General features: G+C 45.4%; 1 protein-coding gene across 1 annotated transcript in view; it reads left to right on the top strand.

Annotated features, from left to right (window-relative positions):
- Positions 1–12,806, top strand: part of LAMC1 (laminin subunit gamma 1) — a 121,433-nt gene that overhangs the window by 74,911 nt on the left and 33,716 nt on the right. Inside the window, exons 2-6 of the mRNA XM_086343479.1 lie at positions 233–537; positions 5,727–5,857; positions 9,123–9,289; positions 11,476–11,664; positions 12,479–12,596. Of these exons, the coding sequence (XP_086199605.1) occupies positions 233–537; positions 5,727–5,857; positions 9,123–9,289; positions 11,476–11,664; positions 12,479–12,596 (910 nt within the window). The remainder of the gene's footprint in view (positions 1–232; positions 538–5,726; positions 5,858–9,122; positions 9,290–11,475; positions 11,665–12,478; positions 12,597–12,806) is intronic.

Genomic DNA, 12,806 nt, shown 5'->3' with positions numbered 1-12,806 from the left:
TAAATGGGCTTTTCTGAGCCAGCTTCTGAGCCCAGGGAAAACACGCACTGTTTCCAGGCTGAGAACGGCCTGTCGGCACAGCCAATGCGTAGTCCGTTCCGGCACCCTCTTAGTCTAGTTGCGCAGGGTGGTTTGTGTTCTCTTTGTCGAGCTCCAGAGCAGAGTGGGGATGGAGGAGGATTCTTCGCTTCATCCACATGACTTACAAGCATCCACGTGTTCGCCCCAACAGGAAAAGCGTTTGACATCACGTACGTGCGCCTCAAGTTCCACACCAGCCGCCCGGAGAGCTTCGCCATTTACAAGCGCACGCGGGAAGACGGGCCCTGGATCCCTTACCAGTACTACAGCGGCTCCTGCGAGAACACCTACTCGAAGGCAACCCGCGGCTTCATCCGGACGGGCGGCGACGAGCAGCAGGCGTTGTGCACAGATGAGTTCAGCGACATCTCTCCTCTCACTGGGGGCAACGTGGCCTTTTCCACCCTGGAAGGAAGGCCCAGCGCCTACAACTTCGACAACAGCCCTGTGCTGCAGGTAGGCACCGGAGCTCGGCGGGGTGGCCGCTGGGTTGTTCCCCATGCGGGGCGCGGGAAGATCATCATGGCGGGTTGGGGGGGGGCGGCCCGCGTGCCCGCTTTTGGAGGAAGGGTCAGGACAGACAGCTGGACTTTATTCTGCTCCCCAGTGTACTCTTAATAAGTGAAGGAAAGTAGTTTCGTTCCTGCTTCCCCCTTGATGTTTGTTCTTGTGTTTGCGTGCACGTGTATCCTGGCATGTAAACTTTACAGATGTTTTTAAATGCTGAGCAATTTTAACTTGCATCTCTGTACTTGCAGTGGAAATATTTTGCTCCTCTACCTTCCTTTGGAAGGAGGGTATTTGAATGAATTTGCTGGGTGTTTTTTTTTGTATCCCGTCTTACCTCTTTGATTTGACAAAATAAAAAAAAAGGCTTTTAATGTTGGCAAGAGGGAACAACTGAAATAAGATGTTTAAGAACTCTACCTTCCTTTTCTATTTTTAAAACAGTTTTTATTTCTTTTTGGCTGTGCGGGGTCTTTGTTGCTGCGTGGGCTCTTCTCTAGTTTGATGAGCGGGGGCTACTCTTGCTTGTGGTGTGCATGCTCCCCACTGCAGTGCCTTCTGTCGTTCCTGGGCAGGGGCTCTAGGGCGCGTGGGCTTCGGTGGTTGCAGCACGTGGGCTCAGGAGTTGCAGCTCCTAGGTCTGGACCACAGGTTCAGTGGTTGTGGTGCATGGGCTTAGTTGCTTCCTGGCATGTGGGGTCTTCCGGGATGAGGAGTCAAACCCCATGTCTCCTGCATTGGTAGGTGAATTCTTTATCACTGAGCCACCAGGGGAGCCCCCTTTATTATTTTACAGGGAAATTTTGGTTGTCTGGCACTGTTGCCAATCATTAAAAAACTCTTCATCACCTAAAGGCACTGGTTTTTATGTCGAGATGTGAATTTAGCTACCCTGGTGTAGTGCATAAGGGTGGTGATAGAAACTTGTCCCTATGTGGCAATCTCAGAGTTCTTTTTTCATAAATTCTGTGTGCATGTTCCTTATGCACTACAATTTGGAATCTTTCTGTATTGCCTAGATGTCTGTAACCTTGTCTTATGTTCTGGCTGCTGATTTTGGAGGGGCAGATGAGTGTCCTGCCACCCTCAGCACATTCACACTGATCAGAGGCTTCCATCACGCGGCTGAAGCTAACATCTAAATGGGGGCTGCCCATATTAATTTGCTGTGACTGGATGTGGGTTTGCAAGTGCTCCATATACTTTATGAAGAGCTGTTGTGACTTCTGAGTAGGGAATGCCCCTGTTTTTCTGGGTGTTATGCCTTTGTAGCCTCTCGTTCTCTCTCTTTGGAATTTTTTATGTTCAAGGACTCTCCGTCTAATTTGCCTGTGTGGCTTTGGACAGTGGGAACGGCGAGACTATATTCTGTCTGAGTCCAGTTCCTCCCTTCCACTGTACTTCTGTTGCTTGCTGGGGCTTCATAAATCTTAATTTTGGTAAACTCTGAGGGTTCTGGTGAGTAGTGAGTAGGTTTGCAAAGGCCTTTCAGAAAATTTGTTTCAATGGCAGGAAGATGTATTCAAAATAAAGGGCAGAAAGAATAACTGACTCTAGTAGATGAAGAAACAGATTACCTAGGGGAGAAATAATCTACAATTATTCATTAAAAAATTTTTTTTAATTTATTTTTAATCGGAGGATAATTGCTTTACAGTATGGTGTGAGTTTCTGCTGTACAACAGCGTGAATCAGCTATAAGTATACGTGTGTCCTCTCCCTCTTGAGCCTCCCTCTCATCCCTCCGTTCCCACCTCTCTGGGTCATCACGGAGCACTGAGCTGGGCCCCCTGTGTTACTCAGCAGCCTCCCACGAGCTAGCCGTGTCATGCATGGCAGTGTACGTACGTCGATGCTACTCTCTCAATTCATCCCACCCTCTTTTTCCCCTGCTGTGTCCACAAGTCTAAGTTGATCAACTGGCATATGTTTCCTGGCTTTGATTCTTTCTACACAAGTTATTGTATTTTACTGTCCTGGAGAGGGACCATGTAGTCAGTAGGAAAAGCAGTGAGGTAATGTGACTGTGGTTTTCTCACCCCTTTACTAACTGTATGCCTTGTTGCTGCTGCTGCTGCTAAGTCACTTCAGTCGTGTCCAACTCTGTGTGACCCCATAGACGGCAGCCCACCAGGCTCCCCCATCCCTGGGATTCTCCAGGCAAGAACACTGGAGTGGGTTGCCATTTCCTTCTCCAATGCATGAAAGTGAAAATTGAAAGTGAAGTCGCTCAGTCGTTTCCGACCCTCAGTTACCCCATGGACTGCAGCCTACCAGGCTCCTCCGTCCATGGGATTTTCCAGGCAAGAGTACTGGAGTGGGGTGCCATTGCCTTCTCCAATATGCCTTGTTAGCTTGTCTTAAATCAGTTCCCCAGCTATAGGAGTTCTGATGTTTCTTATTCTTCATGCCTCAGAACCTCATAAGACTGAATGTGACAGAAGGCTGTGGGCATTCGCCAATAGATTTGGTCAGTTGGTATCCTTATGCAGAAGCATCAGTTATGTGTCTCTGGATATAAGAGCTCTGACTCTGATATACAGCTACCAAGGAAGGGTAACTGATCTGCCTGGTAGCCAATCTGACAGTGAGGACAGAGGCAGATGGCTCCTACCCTCCCTGCTCCTTGCGCCTCCCTGTAAAAGCTGTGATCTCTCTGAAACCTTCCTGGTTTCAATGCTGAATATTGCTGAGCATGTAGTGATGCATAATAATGATTAGCATTTATTATAGCACTTACTGTAGTGTGCCATAGTATGCCAAGTGTTGTTCTAAGCCCTTTAGATATATTAAATATATTAACACATTTAACTTTCCCAATAACTGTAAGGTAGACACTTCTATTATCTCCATTTTACAGATGAGGAATCAGAGGCCCAGAAAAGAAAAAATCACTGGCCCCAAGTTACACTATTTCTAGCCACTAAACTGGGATTCAAAACATGAAAAGTCTAGTTCTAGAGTTTGTTTTCTTTAAGATGCCCATTGTGAAAGAAAAAGTCTTAGATTCAGCTCTTGAGAAGCTTTTATTCAAGAAAAGCTGTGATAAAGTTGAAGCCTGTCAAAGACGCAAGTGCTAAACACAGAGATCTGTCCAGCTATTTACACTACAGACGGCTAAAAGATTCCTGACATTGTGACCATGAGTGGGAGTTGTTATTGGAGTTCCAAGTTTGGATATGGTGAAATCACCATCTCTTCTCCTTTCTAATTATACATGGAGGCTTCACAGAGATTAGCCTTGATGAGCTCTCTGTGTTGTTCTATCTGCCAGGTGTTTGGCATGGAGTAAGCAGTGATTCTTAATCAGGGGTGTGCCTCCCTGTCTCACGTGAAACCTTCTGAAAACAGATGCCTTCGGCTCTGCACTTGGCTGGTTACGTCTCTGTTGGTGATGCTGAGGTGCAGTCCCAGGAGAGAACTGAATGTGGGCGTGGCACCTTTGGGTCATTATACGTAATACACCACTCTAAAACTTAATGGTTTTAAACAGCCACGATTTCTTGTTTCTCATGATTCTGTGTCGGCCTGAGGTCACTCCCTGGCCAGTCAGCTGGGATGGGAGCTGGGTTTATCCTCTCCCTGTCATCTTATCTCCTCAAGGAGGCTAGACTAGCCTTCTTCATGTGATCGTGAAAGTATTCAAGAGGGTAAGTCCCAGGGCATGCATATATATCAATTTTCTGCCTGTGTCACATTCACTGATGTTTCTTTGGCCAAAGCAAGTCACACTGTCTAGAATCAGTGTGAAAAGGGAATACACAGGGCTTGGTCACTGGCAGACATGATTCCTCGGGATTACCCCAGATGTAAACATCTGACTAAAATGAGCTCAATGAAAGGGCATTTATTATACGCACTCAGAGCTCATAAAACCTAGGGGAAAACTGTGTAACCTCCCTTCTGGTCCTCTGCCATCATGATAGACCTGCCATCTCGATCAGTTGTAGTTTCTGCCAGTCTGCCCGTTTGCTTGTTGTTCAGTGGCTAGGTCGTGTCCAGCTCCTTGCCGTCCCATGAACTGCAGCACGCCAGGCTTCCCTGCCCTTCACAAGCTCCTTGAGTTTGCTCACACTCATGTCCATTCAGTCAGTGATGCCATCCAACCATCTCATCCCTCGATGTCCCCTTCTCCTCCTGCCCTCAATGTTTGCAAGCATCAGGGTCTTTTCCAATGAGTCAGTTCTTCGCATCAAGTGGCCAAAGGATTGGAGCTTCATCTTTGGCGTCAGTCCTTCCAGTGAATATTCAGGGTTGGTTTCCTTTAGGATTGGCTGGTTTGTTCTCCTTGCTGTCTAAAGGACTTTCAAGGGTCTTCTCCTTGGTGAATGTTAATCTGAGCACCAAGTATATGCTAACCAGCAGTGAAATGCAGTGAACAAAAACAAAAAAATTCCTGCCCTGTGGAGCTTATAATCTGATGTGGCAGTGGTGGGGTGTGCAGGTGGTGGTGATGGAAACAGGCAATTTTAATAAAATAGTGATGGGAGGTAGGGAGTTGGAGGTGGTGGTGGTGGTGGCAATTTTAGATAGCCCGGCCAGGGAAGGCCTCACAAGAAGCGACATTTGGGAAGGGTCAGGACAGAAGAGTACATCTGATTGGTTCAGGCCAGTGTAATGATTGATTGCTTTGTGCTGGGAAGTGTCTCCCAGATCTGTAGTAGTGGTTGGGATAAAAGGGAAAGGGAGATGGAACAAGATGGGCAGGGGGAGACAATGACCAGCATATTGAACGTGGTTGTGGCGCTTTGTGAACTCTGTTGGCTTCTCTAGGCTGGCTTTGGGGTGCGGATATAGAGTGGAGAGACGGGACATGTGTATTCAGTACCTAATGTATGCTGAGTATTGAAAAGCGTATTTCATTTAAGCCTTTCTACAGCCTTGTGACGAAATTAATATTATTTCTGCCTTGGGGGATTCTGAGTGGTGAAGTAACAACTTAGATCCAAGAAGGGAAGATTCAAGGAGAAAAATATAAGGATATTAAAGGAAGTCTTTGAGTAGTATAATAGATTTAATGTCAGAAGAAGACATAAGTTAAATGACACATAAACTGTTTAGAAGATTTTGTCACATACATGTCTCTTACAATAATTCAGTGCCTTTACCGTCTTTTCTGTGTTTTTATTTTCTGACAGGAATGGGTAACTGCCACTGACATCAGAGTAACTCTCAATCGCCTGAACACTTTTGGAGATGAAGTGTTTAATGACCCCAAAGTTCTCAAATCCTATTATTATGCAATCTCTGATTTTGCTGTGGGTGGTAGGTAAGTAAGCCATTAAATAACCTTGAAAGCCATAGAAGCTTTGGTGTAGGAGTGAATGCAGCCACTTATTTACAAGGGCATTAGTAATGTTGTTAGACCTCATTATCCTGGAAACAAAGTAACTAGGTTTTCTAAAACCTTGTCCAATCAACACATTCAGTTCAGTTCAGTCACTCAGTCCTGTCCGACTCTTTGTGACCCCATGAATTGCAGCACACCAGGCCTCCCTGTCCATCACCAACTCCCAGAGTTCACCCAAACTCATGTGCATCGAGTTGGTGGTGCCATCCAGCCATCTCATCCTCTGTCATCCCCTCTCTTCCTGCCCCCAGTCCCTCCCAGCATCAGAGTCTTTTCCAATGACTCAACTCTGTGCATGAGGTGGCCAAAGTATTAGAGTTTCAGCTTCAGCATCAGTCCTTCCAATGAACACCCAGGACTGATCTCCTTCAGAATGGACTGGTTGGATCTCCTTGCAATCCAAGGGACTCTCAAGAGTCTTCTCCAACACCACAGTTCAAAAGCATCAATTTTTTGGCACTCAGCCTTCTTCACAATCCAACTCTCAGATCCATACATGACCACTGGAAAAACCATAGCCTTGACTAGACGGACCTTTGTTGGCCAAGTATTGTCTCTGCTTTTGAATATGCTGTCTAGGTTGGTCATAACTTTCCTTCCAAGGAGTAAGCGTCTTTTAATTTAATGGCTGCAATCACCATCTGCAGTGATTTTGGAGCCCCAAAAAATAAAGTCTGACACTGTTTCCACTGTTTCCCCATCTATTTCCCATGAAGTGATTGGACCAATCAACACATTCAGATCAGATCAGATCAGATCAGTCGCTCAGTCGTGTCCGACTCTTTGTGACCCCATGAATCGCAGCACGCCAGGCCTCCCTGTCCATCACCAACTCCCAGAGTTCACTCAGACTCACGTCCATCGAGTCAGTGATGCCATCCAGCCATCTCATCCTCTGTTGTCCCCTTCTCCTCCTGCCCCCAATCCCTCCCAGCATCAGAGTCTTTTCCAATGAGTCAACTCTTCGCATGAGGTGGCCAAAGTACTGGAGACACATTAGTGGATTCTTATTGAGCGTGTAAGTGCAGAGCCCTATGACAGGCACTGTGAAGCTACTGAGAAAGTGCGGGACTGACACTCACCTTCTGAGAAGGACCTGACCTCTGGGATCCTGCAGATGAATGAGGCAGGCGCTGTGTGAACGTGTGAAAAGTTAAATGCTAATACAGTCACATGCTTTAGATAAAGAGATGTCGTATGTCAGAGAATGCTTACAAGACAGTCAGGCTAGAGAAGCAGATCGAACCTAAGCTGGGCCTCGAAGAATAGGTAGGGTTTAGATAAGGAGAGAGGATGTCTGGGTTAGGTGCAGGAGGATGAACATGTCGTGAACAAAGGTTTAGAGTTGAAAGAATCTAAGTCTCCTTGATGGAAGGAACATCTTACATGAATTTGTAGAGTTGTAAACCAGAGAGAGTTTGATAGCCAGAGACCTCAGACAGTGGGCCAAGAATCTTGGACTGACTTCTCCTTGTATTAGCCTATGAAGTCTCCAGAACAGAAACATGATTTTTGTATGCTGTGTCCCTGGTATGGGATTGATGCTCAGGGGAAGCTGATGGAAGCTGTAACCAGTGAGAAACCATGTACTCTTTTGGAGGAGGGCTCTGATATCAGAACAGTAGATCAGGAAGGTGAGCTGCAGGCAAAGTGAAAGAATATGATTGAGAGAATTTTATATTCCTGTTATGATGCTGTCATCTAGGTGTTAGGTGACAAATGCCAGACACGGGGTGGTGACGACAGGGTGGAAAGGAACATTTAGGTGCATTTTGTGAAGGAAGAGTTATCAGGATTTTAGTCAGAGAAGATTTGAAGGTTTAGCAATCAGGAGAATGGTGATACCAATTTATAACAGTATACTCGAAGAAGATGAGCTCATTTGGCGAGATGGTGAGTTCAGGTATAAAATATAAAGCTGTAAGTCGTGGAGGACATTACGTTTGTGTAGCAGTCAAGGACAGAAGCTTGGAAGAAAGAGGCAAGCTGGGGATATAATTTGGGATTCATCCTAGTGCACTGTAGATATTTCAGAAGTGTTTGAATGTGTTATTAAGTGGTGCTTGAACTGACTGCTGTCTTTAAAGAGCGAGTGAGGGGCACGGCAGGGCAGCAAATACTCATGGGGATTTCCACAAGTCCTTAGTGTTCTAGTGCCTTCGTCTTAGGGATCCGTCAAGGATTCTTACCCCAAACAACCCAAGGGAGTGTTTACCAGAGATCCATATGGTGGTGTCGTGTCTGGCTCTTACTGTCTTCAGATCAGAATGCTTTAAAATCATGATGACGGATAACTGCTGACATTTATTGACTTGTTATATGCCCATATAATCCTGGGCACATAAAAAGAGTAACCTCTTGATCTCAGTAACTCTGTGAAATAAACATTATGCTCATCCTTCTCTTACAGGTAAGGCACAGGTTGGGTTACATCTGTAAGTCACAGGCAGCCTGGCCTCAGAGTCCATGTTCTTTTTTTTTTTTCAATTGCAGTATAATTGCTTCACAGTGTTAGGTTAGTTTCACTGCATGCAAAGTGAATCTGCCATATGTATACACCCGTGTTCTTCTTAACCACTACACTTGGCTTCTTGAAACACACATTTCACTTCAGGAAAGGGTCCTACAGATGTCCTCAGAAATTGTCGGGGACTTTCTTTTTATGTCCAGTTAATGCTCTGCTACTGCTGCTGCTAAGTCGGTTCATTCGTGTCCGACTCTGTGCACCCCATAGTGGGCAGCCCGCCAGGCTCCGCCGTCCCTGGGATCGCCAGGCAAGAACACTGGAGTGGGTTGCCATTTCTTTCTCCAATGCATGAAAGTGGAAAGTGAAAATGAAGTTGCTCAGTCGTGTCTGACTCTTTGCGACCCCATGGACTGCAGCCTACCAGGCTCCTCCGTCCATGGGATTCTCCAGGCAAGAGTACTGGAGTGGGTGCCATTGCCTTCTCCAGTTAATGCTCTAGCCCCAGTTAAATAAAGCTACCTTTTTTGGTCAGAATTTTTCTTCATAACTAAAAACACAGCCATTACTTAATCTTGCTCAGTTCCTCAGTTTACAGTTGTGCTTGGTAAACTCAGAAACATTCAGAGGTTGCTGTTAATTCTCCATGAACATCCTTTCTCTGTGTCCAGTCAGCACTTTCTAGCTGTTTCTTCTTTTGAGTGTCTCTTCTCTCCCCAGGTGTAAATGTAACGGACACGCAAGCGAGTGTGTAAAGAATGAGTTTGACAAGCTGGTGTGTAATTGCAAACATAATACTTATGGTGTGGACTGTGAAAAGTGCCTTCCTTTCTTCAACGACCGGCCGTGGAGGAGGGCGACCGCCGAGAGTGCCAGCGAGTGCCAGCGTGAGTGCCCCGGGCTTCCATCTGCTGAGCTGTCTCTAGGACTTCAGGGGGCGGGGGGTGTGGGTGACTTCCTTTGATTCTTCCTTGAGAGGAAGAGCCTGCAAGGCAGTGCTTCTTCCATAATTTGAGTGGGTAGAGATATATATAGATATATAGATACGTAGATATAAAACCTGCATGCACGTCAGAGAAGAATTGTAGATGTGTGGAATTGGCCATAAACATAAACTCGCAGGTTTTCTATTTCCTTGAGGAGCATACCTAACAGAATGGGAGCAGCATGTTCAAGGTCTGGCCTTTCCTTCTAAATACTGGGCCAGTGTTCAGTTCAGTTCAGTTGCTCAGTTGTGTCCAGCTCTTTGCAACCCCATGAATCGCAGCACACCAGGCCTCCCTGTCCATCACCAACTCCTGGAGTTCACTCAAACTCACGTCCATCGAGTTGGTGATGCCATCCAGCCATCTCATCCTCTGTCGTCCCCTTCTCCTCCTGCCCCCGATCCCTCCCAGCATCAGGGTCTTTTCCAATGAGTCAACTCTTCGAGTGAGGTGGCCAAAGTACTGGAGTTTCAGCTTTAGCATCAGTCTTTCCAATGAACACCCAGGACTGATCTTCAGAATGAACTGGTTGGCTGTGTAGCCTACACTAAAATATGGTTTTTCTAGTCTTTTCTTTGTTGCTCTTTAAAATATTCTTCTTCCTTCCAATTCTTATTTCTTCAGACAACCATGGTTGTTGATTAACGTTAGTCAGGTGTGATAAGTAGCAAACTAAGACTCCCATTCAAAAGATTGTTTATCAAAATTATTTTTTCTTTATCTCTCTAGAGAGCGAAATACAGAGAAACTTTTGTACTGCCCTTGTGCCTAGGCGAGAGGCTTTGAGAGGAAGAGTAGATCCTAGTACTCTTAGGAAGAGAGAAAATGAAAAAAGATTATACATTGTGACTGTAGATACTTGTTCTTAAAATATGGTTGTGCCCTGTAGGGGCTATAGCTGCTTAACAGGTGACCCACTTGGTACCGCGGCTTCCCAGTAGATAGAGGCATCTAGTGGGTCTAAGTTTCCCTTCTGGTGGATTTACTTTCTAGTGCATCTAGATTTCCTGCTTCCTTTTACAGAGGTACGTATCGTACCCAGTATGGCTCAGATCACCCCAGTCTCCGTATGCAAGTAATCTGGCATTTTGAAATACATTAGTGGCTAATGTATTTGAATTGTCTGAGCCCTAAAATGGTAAACTGAAACCTGAGTATGAACTGATCCTTGTGCTTGGACTTGGTATTAAAATGAAGGATAAAGACTCTGAAAAATTGTAATTTGACTTGGCTTTTACTTGATGCTAAAGCTGAAACTCCAGTACTTTGGCCACCTCATACGAAGAGTTGCTCATTGGAAAAGACTCTGATGCTGGGAAGGATTGGGGGCCGGAGGAGAAGAGGACGACAGAGGATGAGATGGCTGGATGGACAGGGAGGCCTGGCGTGCTGCAATTCATGGGGTCTCAAAGAGTTGGACACGACTGAGCGACTGAACTGATACTACTATCTGGAGGTTCCCAAGTACAGGAATTAGTTATATTTTAAAGTGAAAGTTACTCTGTTGTGTCCAACTCTTTGCGACCCCCTGGACTATACATGCCAGAATACTGGAGTGGGTACCTTTCCCTTCTCCAGGGTATCTTCCCAACCCAGGAATTGAACCAGGTTCTCCTATATTGCAGTCAGATTCTTTACCAACTAAGCTATGATGGTACCATTTTTGATAAGGATGGACATTTCCCTGTAAGCTGATAACCTGACTATAAACACTTTATTGACAGACATACTTTTTTCGTTTTTTTAAATGAGAAATGTATCTGGTAGTCATTCAACTACCTACCACCTGTCACAGCTCAGAGGTAAAGGATCTGCCTGCAATGCAGGAGATACGGGTTCAATCCCTGGGTTGGGAAGATCCCCTGGAGGAGGAAATGGCAACCTACTCCAGTATTCTTGCCGGGGAAACCCCATGGGCAGAGGAACTACAGTCCATGGGGTTGCAAGAGTTGGACACGACTTAGCATCTAAACCACCACCACCACCATCATCTGTCACAGAGGTGTGGGGGGTTACAGTTTGGTTTGAGTCTTCTAAAATGCTGTTTGTAAAGGAACATGCATCTGACTTAACGTTTTGGCCAACAGCCTGTGACTGCAATGGCCGATCTCAGGAATGCTACTTTGACCCTGAACTATACCGTTCCACGGGCCATGGTGGCCACTGTACCAACTGCCAGGACAACACAGACGGTGCCAAGTGTGAGAGGTGCCGGGAGAATTTCTTCCGCCTTGGGAACAGGGAAGCCTGCTCTCCCTGCCACTGTAGTCCTGTTGGTAAGTGACAGCCAGGGTCTGCTTCAGCCTGATGGGTTGGAAGACAAAATAAGCATTTCCTGTATCCCCAGGAAATAAAGCTTTGTTTCCTTAGGATTCTCACAGGTTAAATGCAGAGAGTGAATATTGTTATAACGTGTGAATGATTTGGCATCAGCCTCAACTCTTTAACCAGGTGGAGCGTTTAGATGATTTTCCGATGTGTATAAAACTGGGGTTGGCCTGAGTACAGGTTTTATAAATAATTAGCAATAAGATCATTGAGACAGTTTGAACTTTGACTGTAAAAGGTTGGTTAGCTGCTCCGTGAGTTCTTCCTTGTTAATGATTTTGTTTAGTCTGACCTCTTTGGAGGGCTAAACTCCTGCAGCATGTTGCTGTGTGTTCAGAGGAGCTGAGAGCTCTTAGTCTGTTCTACTTTTCCAGGAGTTTGAACTTTATTTGCTGTTCCTGCCTGTGTATACTTAAATTCTAGACACAGGCCCTAAGGAGCCTGTGCTTGTCCACAGTGACTGATTTTGCTTGCAGTTTATCATGGGTACAGAGTTATTTGTTAGTATTTTTCAATAATTATGAGTAGATTCATCTTAGGGTGTATGTCTGGAAAGTTTAAATGTCATACTTTAAAGGAGTATGGTTTTGAGGGAGTTCTGTCTTAAAATTTGATCTTTATTCTCTTGGTTACCATCTAGACCCTGAACACCAATCTACATACTGAATTTCAAGCATTGTTTTTAGTTACCAGTTTTCTTTCTTTGAGACATTAGTTTTACTTTCCTATCTGGTGGTTGACGTTGAGTGCTTTGTATTTCAGGTTCCCTCAGTACACAGTGTGATAGCTATGGCAGATGTAGCTGTAAGCCGGGAGTGATGGGGGACAAGTGTGACCGTTGCCAGCCTGGGTACCATTCTCTCACTGAGGCTGGGTGCAGGTAAGATTTTTTAAGGGGGCAGAATCCAGTTGTAGCTGACTCTTAGTAATAGATCTTGTAGCTTATCTGCAGCCATATAAACATTTCCCCCCCCGTAATAATTATCACCAAGATTTAAGGCTTCTAGCTTAAAGGATGGTTTTGTACAGAGATGAAGCAATTTTTAATGTCTAAATGTGATGGGTGTCCTTGACTGAAATAAAATCCAAA

This window comes from Bos grunniens, chromosome 16, assembly GCF_055505025.1.
Source record: "Bos grunniens cultivar Pamir isolate PY7600 chromosome 16, Bosgru_T2T1.0, whole genome shotgun sequence".
Lineage (NCBI taxonomy): Eukaryota > Metazoa > Chordata > Mammalia > Artiodactyla > Bovidae > Bos > Bos grunniens.
The sequence above is the reverse complement of the archived record's forward strand: the minus strand, read 5'-3'. Positions and strand labels throughout refer to the sequence as shown.